The following is a 16,540-nucleotide window of genomic DNA, read 5'->3' on the forward strand; positions in this document are numbered from 1 at the left end:
ACATAGTGTATTAAGTGTAATGATAACAAGTGTTATTACCCTGACATGTTGTGATTTGTAGTTAAACACGTTGCAAAGACTGTAAATTTATGCCTCACCTTTCCCATTTCTTTCCTAACTTGGGTGGGGAGGGTTCAGCACAATGAAAGATTAGGAGGAGTGTGATTGAAAACAGTATCACACAATGTTAATCCACTTCACTGCTTTTTCCTCTGGGGGACAACATTCTTGGTAATTTTCTCCTCTTTCTCTCATTACAGCTGCCCCATGATGATTAAATATCTGGGTAGTGTAGCTTTGCAATATAATCTCCTAGGAGAATTCTTTTCATTCCAGCCAGAATCTCTTAAACTAATTTCTTCAACTATGCATATATACATAAACATACACACACACACACACACACACACACACACACACACCAATAACACCAAGCCTCATCTGTTACTTTAGAGTGCTTTCTGGTAATGAAATAGTGATATGTGTTAATCTCTTGTGACGGTTTAATCCTGATATGTTCTAACAATTACCAGTTTTGTAATTGTAATTCATACTTTCCTGGAAGAATTAAATTTAGTATTTTAAATGTACTACAATATATGTTTGTGTAGGTGTGTGGTTAGTTACACAGCTATGCAGATATTAAACAGGAATTTGTTTTGAAAGCATATAAAACTTAAACTGAAGCATTAACAGCACATGTATGCATATTTAGTCATATCTCATTTTTAAAAATGAAGCTTGCACCTCCAGATGTAACTTATCTTGAACATTTGACTAGATTATATTTTCCTTCTACAACTTCCATTCCAGTTTTTATATAGGTTATAAATTACATAATAAATTGTTCATATTTTTAAAATAACAAGTGGAAAACGCACAGCAGTTAAGACAGAGTGAATTGGTTATAAATCCACTCTTTCTCAGCTGCTGTGTGACTTCTGCTTAATTTTTGATTTATCAGAATTGGAAGCTATGAACAATAGTTGTTTTGTCTTGCCTGAGATTTGTCATATATGTTGTGATTACTTGGCAAACAATATTAACCCGATTTCCAGAAACAACGCTGAAAAAGCAATCCTTTTCAGAAATACAAAGCATAAAACTTGGGTTTACATAAATCAGGCTATGACTTATTAATTATATAGTTCATAGCCTGCCTTATTGGGGAAATGGGTAGCATATAAATTAGGTAGGTGGGTGGGTGGGTGGAAGGATGGACGGAAGGACGGACAAATGGCAGGCAACTCTACTACCAGAAATACATCAAAATATATCTTCCTATAAGATCTCCCCTCCCTCATATGGTGAATGTGCAGATTCCAGTCATGAATTACACATATCTAATTTTAAACTGTGGCAGAAACCTTTGGCAGCCCCATTTTGGACACTTTCTTCTCCAAGCAGAATTTAAACAATTTTAAAGAAAGTAAAAGAAATATAGCCCTTACCAGTTCATTTCACAGCCCAGCTCAGAAGAAACCATTACTAATGAAGAAACCAATGTCCCAATGACTGAAAGAGATCAGATTGTGTAGAAAAGATTATTCAGACTCACGGATCATATTGTATTTATATGTTGAAGAGATCTATAATCTGAATATATATCCCTGTTATCACCCTTCCTTTAGCCTTCCCCTTTCTCATCCTGGAATGGTGGTATAGATGGAAAACAGTGAGTTTGGCAAAGTTGATGGTCTGGTCTACAAAACCGAAAGATTGGGATACAATTTCTCTCATCATTTTGACAATCTCAGAAGCATATGCTGAAAGAATGTCATATGTTGCATTTGTTTTTTCAGAATTGGTTCTGCTTTAGCTCAGCTCTATGGGACATCTGCTACTCTAGAGCATCACCATTTCAACCATGCTGTAATGATTCTTCAGAGTGAGGTACAAAAAACATGGATTACCTGGTCTCTTCTTCTTTTCTAAAAATAACTGTCAAAAGCTGCTTTATTTAAAGCTGCATATCTAAAAAGGTATTTTCTCTTCCAGCACATAGAAAACAGATTCTGCATTCCATATATGGCACTGAGTTTAACGATATGACTTACGTAATATTTACTCTCAAAGCAAAATATTTCCAAAAAGCAAAAGCAGTTTTATATATTTTAATTGTAAGCTGCCCAGAGTCGCTTTGCAGAATCGGATAAGTGGCATATACATTTAATAAATGTGCTTAAAACGGTTTTGATTTCTTCTTTACAATTAGAGCTGTAATGTTCTTAGTAATATATTCTCTCTTATGGGGAAATATAAATAAATAATTATTTCCCTAAATATAGGCTGGCATTACCTGTTCCTAATTACAGAAACTATTAATTCTAGTATTAAATTATTGAACAGCATTCATCTTTCGATTGAAAAGAAGTTCATGGGTTGAGCTGCTGGAGTTGAAAAAAAAAGGCATTGTTAAAGTTTTGCATTTATGAGGTTGGAAGTTTTCCTCCAATGACATAGCTCTGTTACTTGAATGCATACATAGAATTTTGTATTAGTATATTTAATGAATTTTGGATGAAGAATTTGTTTCTTGAATTTAGGTTTTGATGTAACTCATATTTACATAACTACTATAAGAAAATATTTACATTAATATAGATTCCTTTTCCAGAATGAATTGGATTTGTCTGGGTAGACAGAAATGAATAGGGGAAAAGTTTATTATAGTAGTGAAAGTTCCAGGGAAATCAGAGGAGGATCAGATCATAAATAGGACTCTATTAGCATATTATTGGATGGAGCCTAGATAATTTGCCATTGGCTACAATTTATCTCAGAAGTTATACAGAGAAACACACCTTATTGTGATTTATGTTGATTGATTATTTAGTATCATATGACTAACACTGAATGTTGTATTTTATGATTATGATCATGATTTATCACTTGTGGCATGTATGTAAGCTGAGAGCTTATACACCGGAGACAAATTCCTTGTGTGTCCAGTCACACTTGGCCAATAAAGAATTCTATTTTATATGAATCCCAAAAAATAAATAAGAACATTTCAAGAGAACATCTAAAGTAGACTCAGCCTTAAAGAGGTTGTAGCATTTTTGGCATATTTACATCAAAACAAGTTTTACTGAAACTGATATTTATGAGCATAGATATATATTTAGGATTGGGTGAATAGCCTAATAGTAATCTGTATTTTATCTCCCTGTGCAGATACATGAATTGTTTGTTTAGATTTATGTAACTACCCACCTCCTACCATAGCAATTCTGGGCAGATAACAACAAATTAAAACCACCATACAAATAAAAACCAAAAACAACTAACATAAAACTTCAGCTTAAAGAAAAAGCTAAAGTTCTTTAGGTTGATATTTCCATAGGTTGTTCATCAGTTTATATGCAAAAAAGAAAAAGTAGATGGACAATATTTTTATTTACAACTAGGCCATGCTTTCAGTCCAGCAGAAAAAACTAGCATTACATCTTAAGTATAGCAGCTGAATGAAATATTTTTGCAATGATTTCATTACAATTTTTTTTAAAAAAAAAGATTTGTTGCAATGGTGAGACACAGTGATGATTTATTGGAAAAATTGATTCTGAGCTATTTAGCTTTGCTCTCTCTTTCATTATAGGGTCACAACATCTTTGCTAATTTGTCCTCCAAGGATTACAGTGATCTTATGCAGCTTCTGAAGAAGTCAATATTGGCAACAGACCTCACTCTCTATTTTGAGTAAGTATTGCCATTTTCTAATTTTGATAAATGAAATTCTGAAAGAATTGCAGTCCTCAACAATGGTGTTTAAGTATCAGCTGGAGCACTGGATACACAATGCTATAAATTAGTATTTACTTACCATTTTCATTATTTATTCTCACACCCACAGCTATGGCATCCTTTACAGCAGGGGTGGGGAATGATGGCCCTTTTATGACTTGTGGACTTCAGCTCCCAGAATTCCTGAGCCACCCATGCCAGATATATTCTACATATGAGAGCCAGGATAGCTTAGTGATTAAAGTATTAGACTAAGATTAGTTAGGCCCAGTTTTTGGTCCACCTTCGGCTACAGGAATTGCCTGAGAGAAACGGTCATTCTCTCCCTCAGCCCAACTCCATCTCACAGGGTAACATTTTATATTAAAACCAGGAGTTAAATAATGAAGTTGCTTTATCTTCTAATCTGATTTTATAAGGCATTAGTGAGACCATTAACAATTATTTGAAAGCAAGTTGTTAGTACAGGTAATCCTTGACTTGCAACCATTCATTTAGCGACCGTTCAATTTGTCAGCGGCACTGAAAAATGTGACAAGACCGTTTTACACACTTATGACCATTGCAGCATCCCCGCGGTCATGTGATCAAGATTTGGACGCTTGGCAACTGGCTTGTATTTATGACAGCTGCAGTGTCCTGGGGTCAGGTGATCACATTTTATGATAAGCAAAGTCAAAAGGGAAGCCAGATTCACTTAACAACCGTATTACTAATTTAACAACTGCAGTGATTCAATTTAACAACTTAAAGACTATGGCAAGAAAAGTCATAATGGGGCAACATTCACTTAACTGAGTCTTCCGGGAGTAGGGCGGTATAGAAATTTGATAAATTTGATGAATTAACAACTGTCTTGCTTAGCAATGGAAATTTTGGGCTTCATGAACAGAAAGAGGAGTCCACCTCCTGAGATTACCATGTTTTCCTTAAATTTTCCACTTGTATAGTTGAAATTTGACACAAAAGGGGTGACACAAGTATAAAATATGACACTTAGGAATATGTCTTTTCACTAATATATAAAATGTATGTATAGGAAGATCACATATGGAAACTAGCTGCCTAATCTATTTTTATATATCCTTAAGACAGACAAAACAATTGGGAACACGTTTTTCAAATGTGATTTTGCTTTTTCAGGAATCAAAAGACATACTAAATAGTGAGCTTCTTATTTTCAATAGTAATAAAAAGGTTCCACCCACAAGACAATCTTGTGTAGTGCTGAAGCAATGCAGATTTGCCTTTGAACAGTTAAGAATACGATTGATTTAAACGCACCTGTTAGTGTACAGTTGTGAAAATTGTAATCACTGCAGTACTTATTCCCAGAGGGATTGAATGAATCTGCATGAAAGAAATGATATTTTTTTTCTGCCAGCATGAATTTGTATAATACTAGAAACTTCCAATGCTCCAATGATCTATATAAACTAAAATGTACGGAAAACAGTGAGTAGTCTGAGGCTTCGTCACTAAGAGGGAAGAAAGTATTTGTTGTTCTTGGAAGGTTTTTTTCCTCTATTATGTATTACAGTAGTATATAATGACTCGTGCATTAATTAGATGTTAGATATTGTTTAATAAAAAGAATCCAGAACATGCCTGTCATGCATAATTTGTGTATGTACTGTTGTTGCTCTCTAGCCCATCTAATAGCTAGAGAGGGGTCCCCAACTCCCGGTCCATGGACTGGCACTGGTTTGTGGTATGCCAGCAACTGGGCCGTGCAAGCAAGTGAAGCCCCATCTGTGGGATGCATCATGCAGAACCACATACAAAACCACGGTCCACGGAAAAACCTTCCTCCATGGAACTGGTCCCTGGTGCCCAAAAGATTGGGGGCCGCTGCTCTAAATCATTTGGAAGGGATGAGATTGAAATAATATCTGATCAAGGGCTATGGAAGATGCAGAAGTTTAGAGAGTTAATTTCAGACATTGTGCATTTCTATTTGGGGGAGGGAAGTAAATATTAAGTAATAGGTTTCCATCATTTCTGTCCTTAATTATTACAAATCTATAACTGGCAGCATATGATGAATGGCCTGTTAAGAGACATCTCCTGCAATTATCACCTTAACTACCTGGAACAATCTAAACTATATACTGTAGGTTGTGCTAATTTTTACTTGTTATAATAAGGATTATTTAGCACATTTTTTTCTGTTAATTTCCGCATAGTGGGCATGAATTTCCATACATCTAGTCCTGATCTGACTTTTCCCGTAAGCCGTTTGATAGTATGGAGGCTGCAGCTTAATGAAATTTTAAAGTTTGATTTGGATATATGTGGATGTGTTGTGTTACTAGGCCTGGGACGTTTTTTCTTTTGTTTTTACTATTTAATTACTGCTTTTGAACACCTAGGATATTGCTGCCTAAGATGGGCAGCTATACAAATATTTTAAATAAATAAATATATATTATAAATACATGTCTTTTCCCTGTTTGGTTTGTAATATTGTAATGTTTGATTACAGGAAGAGGACTGAATTTTTTGAACTTGTCAACAAAGGAGACTACAATTGGAATGTTAAATATCAACGAGAGGTATTCCGGTGAGATCTTTCTCTTGGGTAAAGTTCACCTGGCGTAGGAATTGAGGCTCTCTGCAAGGACAAGGGGCCAAATTCCTCCCAGTGGCTTTAGAAGTGCACAGTCAATTTCCGTACATCCTAGAGGTGCAAAACATTTTTAATTTGAAACATTTCATATTGAAAACATCTTATCTTGAGCCTAAAAGTGATTGTTTTGAATTCAAAATTGGTTGTTTTAACATTCTGGAATTATTTGGAGCTCAAAACATTTCCGGAAAGGTCAAAACAATCCATTCTGAAATGGAAACTGCTTCCAAGTCTAAATGTTGGACACCTTTGTCAAAGACCGTTGATTCTTGAGTCGATCTACATTTGACATTTTAAAAAATGTCTTCATTACCACACTTTTTAAGTATTTACAGTGAAGATTATGATCATCAGGTCTTGTATTCTGGGGTTACCAAATGTCCTGATTTCAGCAAAGCATGGAAATTCTCTGAATATTTGCTCTGATTCCTGAGATCAATAATGTATGTTTGTATTTAGCTATGCTCCAAGGCTACTTTTTTTAAAAAAAAACAACAGTACATCTGATATCAAAATATAAACTGACAACAAACCTGTACACGAAAGCCTAAAACAGTTCATGTGAAGGGAGCTCCTACAAGGTGGCTTCAAAGAGCCATAGCTATTGTTAGAAATTTGGCACTCCTTTTTTTAAAAGAACAATTGAGGTTTGGTCATGTTAGAGGAAGACAATGAAACACCCTTGTGTTTATTTGTTAAATTTAAATTGCATATTTCCATCATGCTTCCCTTTTCCTTGAACAGTCACAACACCTATTCTCCCATGTTTCATTTCTTTTGGAAGGAGAAATCTCTAAACATTTGAGGTGCTGGTTGAATATTTTAATGTATTTACAGGTATAATATTGGGGGATATGTGAATAAAGCTGCATAGCAACCCCTACAAAAAAGCAAACCCATTAGCTGATTCAGTTCATATTCTCAGTTAAGGCACATGGGTACCCACAGATTATTTTAATTGTCAATTTCTCACATGCAGGTAGAGTTACTTTCGCCTATTGTCTCCAATTTAACTATTTACTACCATTCTTTTTCCATTTATTTATATTGTCTTTCTTAAAAACAGGCTTTTGTTTTAAATGATTTTTTTTAAAGTGAAGACAGCCTCGATCATGTAGTTACAACCACTATTTTAACTTTTTCAATGCTCCTTCCAAATGCCTCTGATTGTGTTTTCCATACACATTGGAAGGAGAAGGTACACATTGCAGAAAATGGTCCCTTCTTAAAGCAACCTTTGGGAAGAAAAAGCTGTTTTTTTATTTGTTACATGGGTCATAAAGGCTCATCTAAATCAGTGTTCTTTTATGTGGTGACCTCCAGAGACAGCTGAATTTTAACTCCCATAAAGCATAAAGTCCTGCCTTAGGCATGAAAGCCAGCTGGATGACTTTGAGCCAGTCACACTCTCTCAGGCCATGATATTAGGCTCGGGCAATAAGCCAGTTGGATCAATTCTTGTTGCAAACCATGGCTCAATTTTTGGTTGATCCAGAAAAAATAGCAGACCCTGCACTTGTGGGAAAACACTGGGAAGGAACAAAATGCATAAAGCTATGTAGACTGCAAATTATGTGTACAGGTAGTCCTCAATTTACATCGAATGACCATTCAAAGCTACAATGGCACTGAAAAAAGTGACTTATGACCATTTTTCACAGTTATGACTTTTGCAGCATCCCCATGAACATGTGATCAAAATTCAGATGGTTGGCAACTGGTTCATACTTACGACCGTTGCTGTGTTCCAAGGTCATGTGATCACCTTTTGCGACCTTCTGACAAGCAAAGTCAATAGGGAAGCCAGATTCACTTAACATCCCGGTTACTAACATATCAACTTCAGTGATTCACTTAACAACTGAGGCAAGAAAGGTTGTAAAATGGGGAAAACTCACTTAACAAATGTCTTACTTAACAGAAATTTTAGGCTCAATTGTCATAAATCAAGGACTACCTGTGGTGTATTTTGACACACCTTCATAGCATGAAGTTTGAGAAGGCTAATTTAGATGGTCCACTGCAATCCTCTTTATACCATAAGAAGCTCTGTTAATATGTTCAGACCGGGAATATATAAACATCAGTATCTAGGTATTTTCATTTATGGGGGAATGAAACATACTCATGAAAGGAACTATTCTTTAAGTCTTTGTGTTTTAGATGAGGTATAGATAATTTTCTATTTTTCCATATTTCACCCATTCCTGATTTTAGAATATGGATAATACATTTCCTTTTCTAAAAATCCCCAGTATACTTGCTGTTCTTTTGGGCTTGCTTATAGTTTAATATGCTTTGTGCTTTGTACATAAATGCTTTCTCCATCTGAGTAATTCTTATCTCTCAACACTTATAAAACATATTTGTAGCCAGGTATTAACTACATTAAGATGGAGTAATCCTTACAATAATCTTGAATATTTATTGCGCACAAACGATAGAAACTGTTCAAACAGTGTCTGGAATGTCTCTCACCATAAGTACAGTAGCCTATTATAACCAGGCAAACAGACTACCCAAAGCTGTATATATTACATAATTTCCTTTTATCATATCATGGCATTCCAATACCCAGTATTCTATATTATGACTTTAGTAATCAAACTACAACAGCAAAATGAGTAGTTAGTCTGCAGTGAAACATGCATCTTTTGTAACACTCAATAGTTAGCATTGAAAAGTCATTATTTGATTATATCTATAATGCATTAGCTTTCCTCTATCTAATGACATAAAAACAGTGACTATTCAAATTCCAAACTGTGCCATGCTTTAAACTGGCGAAGAAGGTGTTACGTCTGCCTCTTAAAAAAAAACTCATGTATTCAGGATGAATCTGTTTAGAAAACCAACAAAGCTTTGTTCCATTTTTATTGTTCATTTCTGTTTTTCAGATCAATGCTAATGACAGCCTGTGACCTTGGAGCTGCAACTAAACCATGGGAGATTTCAAGACAGGCAAGTCATGATTAATAGCAGCACAAGAAAGAGGAGGTTCTGTCCCAACAATTTTCTCAGGAACCTGACATGGAAAGGGCCAAATCTGCAGTCAGGTTACAATACCATTGCTTGCATTAAAAAATACCACAGATCTTCTGCGACATGCAGTTTATTGCCCGGTCTTTTTCTTTTTTCTTGCTAAATTGATAACATTTACAGTATTAGAGTATTTCAAGAGATTCTACTTCCGTAATCACATAATCAATTATGATGAACATTTGCATTTTATTAAAAATGTGAATTTAAAAAAAGTTGCTGTACCTAATTGACAGTGTTTTAAGGTCCATGCTGGCATAAAATAGTGAAAGCAAAGGCTTACCATAAATCTTTGTGGAAGAACTTTATTTTTTTTCATTCAAAACTTTACGTAAAATTATTTGAAGGATTGCTTTGCTTATTTTTACCCAACTTGATGCATTCATCTGAAATTCCCATCAATTGTAGCCAGAATGGCTGCTATAGCCTTATTAAACCTGGTGCTAGCGTTTGTTTTTCTCCGTAAGCCACAGTATAAAAAATAAATCATTTATTTATATGCTCCGGGTAGTCCTTGACTTACGACTGGTCACCTAGTGTCCTGTCAAATCTGGTTTAAAAAATGCAGCCACTGTGATCCTCCGGTAGTCACATGAGCAAAATTTGAGTGCTTGGCAAACTGCTTGCTCTTATGACCGACATCAGCAGCACTGTCGCTCCCCCTGCCTGTCTCCCTCCCCCGTCCCCATGTGAGAACAGGACTATACTGAACTAGGACCAGAGTCGTGGTGGCGCAGTGGTTAGAGTGTAGTACGGCAGCTGCTTCTGCTGACTGCTGGCTGCCAGCAGTTTGGCAGTTGGAATCTCACCAGGCTCAAGGTTGACTCAGCCTTCCATCCTACCGAGGTCGGTAAAATGAGGACCCAGATGGTTGGGGGCAATATGCTGACTCTGTAAACCGCTTAGAGAGGACTGTAAGGCACTGTGAAGTGGTATATAAGTCTAAGTGCTATTGCTATTGCTATACATTTATTCATTTAGTGAAATCATATTCTAAATTGAAAAGGTATGAATTATAGAATGTTTTATGCTAAAGCAGAGTTGCAGTTGCTGAATGGCAGTAAAACAATGGAAATAAAACATGCAAGAGAATAAATGGGTGCTTAATAAATTATTCAACATTGCATGTGGAGGAAGAAATGGCTGACCAACCCTTGCAACCCTTGGTTGGTCGGAAATGTGAACGTGCGTTTGCAGTGTTGGCTGAGAATCCCAAGGATTTGCAGTGAATGTTACACAGTTGTATGATGCAACAAGGAGGATGGATTTGAAATTTAATGTATCAAAGAGAAAACTACAAAAATGAATGGCATGTATGAAATGAACATATTGAAGTGGCTGGTCATGTTAAGAGAGTGAATGAAGAATAAATTAGAAAACAAGTATATGAAGGATGAGCGAATGTATCAAGAGAAAGTGAGGGGGGGAATCAAGGAAGTCTTGGTTATATGAACCTAATGAAAACATCAAAAAGAGACAGGTGAGAGAGAAGTTTAAACAAGGGAAAAGCGTATATGAAGCATGTTTGAAACATGGAGGGTTTGCAAGGGTTAAAAAAGTATTGAGAGACATAGTGAATGTTTTACCAGGTAGTAGAGTAAGCTATATTGTCTTTTTTCCAAACTCATGTTTTAATTTCCTTTATTATTTATTACTCGTTTTCTGCTCTTCACATAACATTGCATAGCATGACAGGCATGCATTATGCCTAAGTATTCACAAAGGGCATCAAATAGTCAAATACCCATTTGTACTTATAAGTATAAGATTATACTTAATCTTTTTACTTAATAAAGGCTTTAGTCTGGATTAACAATTAACAATATAAACTATAATTTGATCTTTTTGTATGTGTTTTAGGTAGCTGAACTGGTAACAAGTGAGTTCTTTGAACAAGGGGACAGGGAGAGATCTGAACTGAAACTCACACCTTCTGTAAGTTAACCACTTTGGTAATGATCTGTTGCTGTAGAGTGAGCAAACATAGTATAATCGTCGTGTGATATGATGATATGATATAATTAATATTGTAACTTTCCCATTATCAGTGTATAATAACTAAGCTTTGGATTCCATTCCGAAAAGATAATTATCAGATCTGGGTTGCAAAACCCTTAGACAATCACTAGATGGCAGCAATAATTTACTGTTCTTCATGTTGTGCCATCTGATGGTCCTAGGGATTTTTGCAGCTCCGCTCAGATAACCATACTTGCCAGAAGTGTGTGAAACTGAGCACAATGGAAATTATTTCAGAGTGGAAGCAGGAAGAATTGCATTGCACTTCTCCGAAATGAATAGCAAAAATAATGCTTCATATATTTATTTTTTCCTATTTTCCTATGCAACGTAAATGCCAACAGTGGATTGCATTTGTTTGATACTAAGGAATTAAATTGTAAAGCGGTCAAATAAATGAAACCTCTACATTCCCTAAACAGGGCCAGAGAATAATAAATGGTTTATTTTTCATTCTAGACAAAAGACAGGAAAATGTGTGTAAAGATTGATTATGGTTTTCAAAGTGTTCCGTTTATAACAATTTGATCCTAGATCCAAAATATTGGATGAAGCAGCTTCTGTAAAATACTCTAGAGTAATAAAGCTTGACACATTCCTCTTCTCCGCACAGGCTATATTTGATCGGAACAGGAAAGATGAACTGCCTCGATTACAGCTGGAATGGATTGATAGTATCTGCATGCCTCTCTATCAGGTAATTGTGCATACTGCTGGTGCAGAGTTAAAAAAAGGCCCACGGGTTTTGCCTCTCAGCAAAAGGAGGGGGGAGGAGGAGAGGGAGATGACATAACAATTTTTGCAGCTTTTTCCATCTCACAGACCCTATGCATTTCATTTTCCTCTCCTGAGGCATAAACTACACTTGATAAAGCAGCAAAGGTACTTGTAACGGAGAAATCTATGCAGTGAAATGAGTAAATATAGATCAGGACAAAAGCAGTGTGGTCTGTCAATAAAGAAAGCAAATCAGATAAGAAATCATTGTCTTCCTCTGCTCTTCCCTGGGTTTCCTTCGTCTCTACATCCCTGTTCTGAATCTATTGGTTTTGGTTCGTAAGTTGCAAGAACCATAGCAGCGTTTTGTATTTTCCTCCCTTGTTTATATGTGATGAAGACAATTATTGTTATTGTTATTATTAGTATTTTTAAAAAAATTTCGAAAAGATAAAACTTCCATTACAACACAAACAAGGCAAAGTATTTTCCTTTTTAACCAAGTGCTCCATTTCAGAGTTACAGACAGTGCTCTGCTTGCAGTCCGGGTACATCCTGAGAGGCTGTTCAGCAGTCTGTTTGGTTTGCAAGTCCAACAAATGTAAATGCCTGTGCAGTCCGGTTCTTGCCTTGCATGGGTGACAGCACCATGGTAAAAGCTGGCAGTGATGGCATAGGCTCATCCTCTGGAGTAGAAATGGCACATTTTTCAGCTTTCCTGAAGAAGCAGCCCGGTGGGCTTTGAATAGTGGCAGGAGGAGGGCAAGAGAGGGAGGTTGAGGTTCCAGTGAACTACAGATATGTGTGGCACACGGAAACCAAACCCACTTCTCCTAACCATCGGGTTTGGATAAGTTTATTCATATTGACAAAAGTTTTCAACTCGACAGTATGTTAGTGGAGTAAGGTCTGTACTTCTAAAATTTGGAGAGTATGTGCTAGTCAGACAAGAAGCACTTAGGACACTGCAGAAAACTACAACCTGCAAAAGGAGACATTTCCATATTTTTGGCCAAGATTATATTGGAGGGCTTCTTGTTTAGTTGTTAACTCAGATTCCTCTGTACAAGTCCTTTATGGAGCAGTCTTTTCTGTAGTGCTTTTTAAAGCAGGTTTTGAATTGACTTGCATTTCAATTGTACATTTTAATTAAAACATACCAATACGGGTTAATATCGATGCTAGTAATTTTTAAAATTGTTTTTAAAATTGAGTTTATAAATTTTTATATTGTTGGTACTGATTTTTTCAAAAGAGTTCTGCAATACATTTTAATGGCATTCAGGATTAATATACTTCTTCAGCTGCACTTCTGTTTCCAATAGACCTCATATTACTCGAGATTAGAGGAAAGAAGCTGGATTGATTTATTTGCATGTTTATTCATCCATCCCATTTCTAAGCTTACTCAGCTCCAAATATGACCCTGAGCAGATTCACAAAATTAAAAACATGATATAAAAAGGAATAATGAAGAAAATCATCTACCACGCTCACCAATCATCCTGACCAAAGGCTTGATGGAAAAGCTCTGTTTTTAGCGCTCTTTAAAGGCAGGTAGCAAGTTTCTGGGGAAGATGCTGTTTCAGAAAGCAATATCTATAACAGAGAAGGCCTGCTTCTTGGATCTTGCTAGATTACATTGCTTAGTTGATGGGATTTAAAGGAAGAAGATTTCTATCTGATTGTTCAGGAATGACAGACACTATGGGACCAGATAATCCCCCAAATAATTAGGTCCTAGGCCATATAGGTATTTATAGGCGATAATCAAAACCTAAGACACAACACACAACAAAATGTATTAAAGACAAAAAGTATGGGAAATGATTTTGATGCTTCTGATAAAATTCTATGGATAGGACCATGATGGATACCAAATGAATCTTGTGCAGGGAAGGTTTTATAGGTAAGGATATTACTAAACTCTGGCCCGTTCAGGAACAATCTATTTCATCTCAGATATTTGATGTTGGAGAAGAATCATGAAGACATAACATAATAATTATTTATAATATTTTGATTTTCAGCAGATTAAGGGCCTAATCTACCCCTTAACTCTATAGCGATCATGTAGCAAATTGTACAAAATATTGTTTCAAGTCAGGTAATTGTAATCTATTAAATATCTTATAATAAACATTTGTTATTGTTTTATATAAATACTACAGTGCAATTAAAAAGAAGTTAAGTGGGGGAAGAAGTTATGTGATGAAATAAGACAAAGAATGCTTCTTCAGTCAGAAGTTGTATGCTATTTGAACTAGCGTTTTTAGCCCAGGAGAGAGAATAGAATTATCCATGGAGATAAAGAATGCTCAGAACATTCTTTCTGGATGAGAAGGTTGGATATAACAGTTAAGGATTCAACTTTATACAAGCAGAATTTTACTAGCAAACAGAGATACATCTAAATGTCTTTCCCCCCCTCTGTTCATGCTGTATAGCTATTATTCCCCTTTTTATTATTACGGCATCGTCTAATGCCATACTACCCTAAGGGGTAAACAGAAAACTTGATGTCATAGTCACATACTGGGAGAGATGCTCCCTAGAATATAAAACTGACTTTTAATTTCCAGTACAGCCACTGTACCAATGATGCATGGAGACACTGTAAATCCCATTTACACATGGTTAAGAAACCCAAGTTGGAGCTTCATGCTCTACAGATACCCCAGGCTCTGAGTCTCTCTCTCTCTCTCTCTCCATACCAATTTATTTTTCAGTGGTAATAAATGGTCTAGAACACGCAACATAGAACATTAATGACAATAGCAGCAGGACGTTTAGTGTTTATGCAGAATTCAGCTTTTTTTCTTTTCTCTTCCCCCTTTTCCATGCAGTTGCAAAGAAGGGGCTGCATAAAACAGACATGCCTTTTAGAGTTCATTTAGCTCAGACACATTGTCCTTCCCTGTGATGCTCTACTTCCTGCCACTTTTTTTCTTCTTTTTTATGGACTAGAATGTTTATTTGTTAAGTTGCCTACACTGTTAGGCTGGACCATCTTGTAAGATACTAATAATACAGGGTGGCAGCAAAACCAGCAGCTCTGGATATACCTCTCTTCGAGTAGCCAGGGGCATTTGATCCTATAATGCCAGTGAAGATGGAACAGATAATATTTTTATACTTATTATCAGTTTAAATTAGAAAAGTTATATTTTAGATTAGGAGGTAACAGCCCACTGGCAGAAATATCCCTTAGCATCCCAAGATTACTGCACCAAATTATCACCACCACCAAAGGGAGGAATAGCCAAATAGCCAAATAGCCAGTGCTGTTTTGTTTCATTTTATTATATTTTACAGAAGAAGGAAAGTAATAGAAATTGGGGAGAAAGTACTTCCATCTCCATTCTTAACCAACTAACCCCCCCCCCCAAGTTATTAAAAATATCCAGCCTTGTGTCATTAAATTATTGCTGTTTTCTGGCTTTTAGAAAGATGCAGAGTATGAATTGCAATTGCCAAGCCCTCAAATGTGCACACACACACACACATTTGAAGTTATGCATCTTTTAATGTATATAAAGCCAAATTTGAGAATGTGGATCCTTCTTAATCACATAACCCCACAGGTGAGGTAAATGTGTAAAAGACCAGGATAAAGCAGAAACTGGGGAGAGCTTTGCGGGGGGCGGGGGGGGGGGCGACTAATGAGTATGGGATTGAGAAAGGAAGTTAAATAAAACCTGCCAGTCACTGCCACCACTTTCTGCCAGTTCATCTGAAAGAACACAAGCCAATGCATTTGAGTTGATTTGCAAATTGTCTAATCCAAGACCCCTTTGTAGCTTTTCTCTCTTTTTTTTCCCCATCTAAGTCCACAAGAGAATTAAAGGTAAGAATTGAAACACTGAGGTAGGAACTAAAGGATTCCGTTTAAAGAAAAGAAAGTATGAGAAATCCTCTCGTTTTCCCCACTGCTTTGTTATGTGCTGGTAGCAATCTCCTGACATGGAAGAATACCCAGGTCAGAGGCCAAGCAGTATGCTTCTGTCTGGGTGAGAAGATAAGCAGTTTGCTAGTGACAGCTGACAGCAGCAGCTTGAAATTTAAGGAATCGTTTCGCCTTGGTAGACAGGTCTCCAGCAGTTTGATCCTGAAAGTGGTGCACCCTTTTTGGAATCCCAGATGGGATGTTCCTTTCACAACACCTCAAATAATATTTTGAAAATGTCTGTGAATGCTGATTACAAAGATTAAAAGAAACTGGCTCACTTTCTAATCACCTAGGAACAGGATGTGTTTCTCATTTTACATTGGCTCATGCAGCTTTTAAATAAAGGTTCTCAGTAATTGACTTCATCAAATAGCATTGATCACAATAGTTCATTTTCTTGGCCACAACCTAACACCTTTTTGTGTCATCCAAAACCTTCA

The 16,540-nt window shown here is 36.2% G+C and overlaps 1 protein-coding gene across 1 annotated transcript in view; it reads left to right on the forward strand.

Annotated features, from left to right (window-relative positions):
* PDE11A (phosphodiesterase 11A) overlaps positions 1-16,540 on the forward strand; it is a 169,979-nt gene that overhangs the window by 143,773 nt on the left and 9,666 nt on the right. Inside the window, exons 14-19 of the mRNA XM_070956878.1 lie at positions 1,803-1,893; positions 3,602-3,702; positions 6,233-6,310; positions 9,274-9,337; positions 11,276-11,350; positions 12,048-12,131. Coding sequence (XP_070812979.1) covers positions 1,803-1,893; positions 3,602-3,702; positions 6,233-6,310; positions 9,274-9,337; positions 11,276-11,350; positions 12,048-12,131 — 493 coding nt within the window. The remainder of the gene's footprint in view (positions 1-1,802; positions 1,894-3,601; positions 3,703-6,232; positions 6,311-9,273; positions 9,338-11,275; positions 11,351-12,047; positions 12,132-16,540) is intronic.

Source organism: Pituophis catenifer, unplaced genomic scaffold (assembly GCF_029215685.1).
Source record: "Pituophis catenifer annectens isolate HBS135680 unplaced genomic scaffold, rPitCat1.0.hap2 SCAF_1, whole genome shotgun sequence".
Taxonomy (NCBI): domain Eukaryota; kingdom Metazoa; phylum Chordata; class Lepidosauria; order Squamata; family Colubridae; genus Pituophis; species Pituophis catenifer.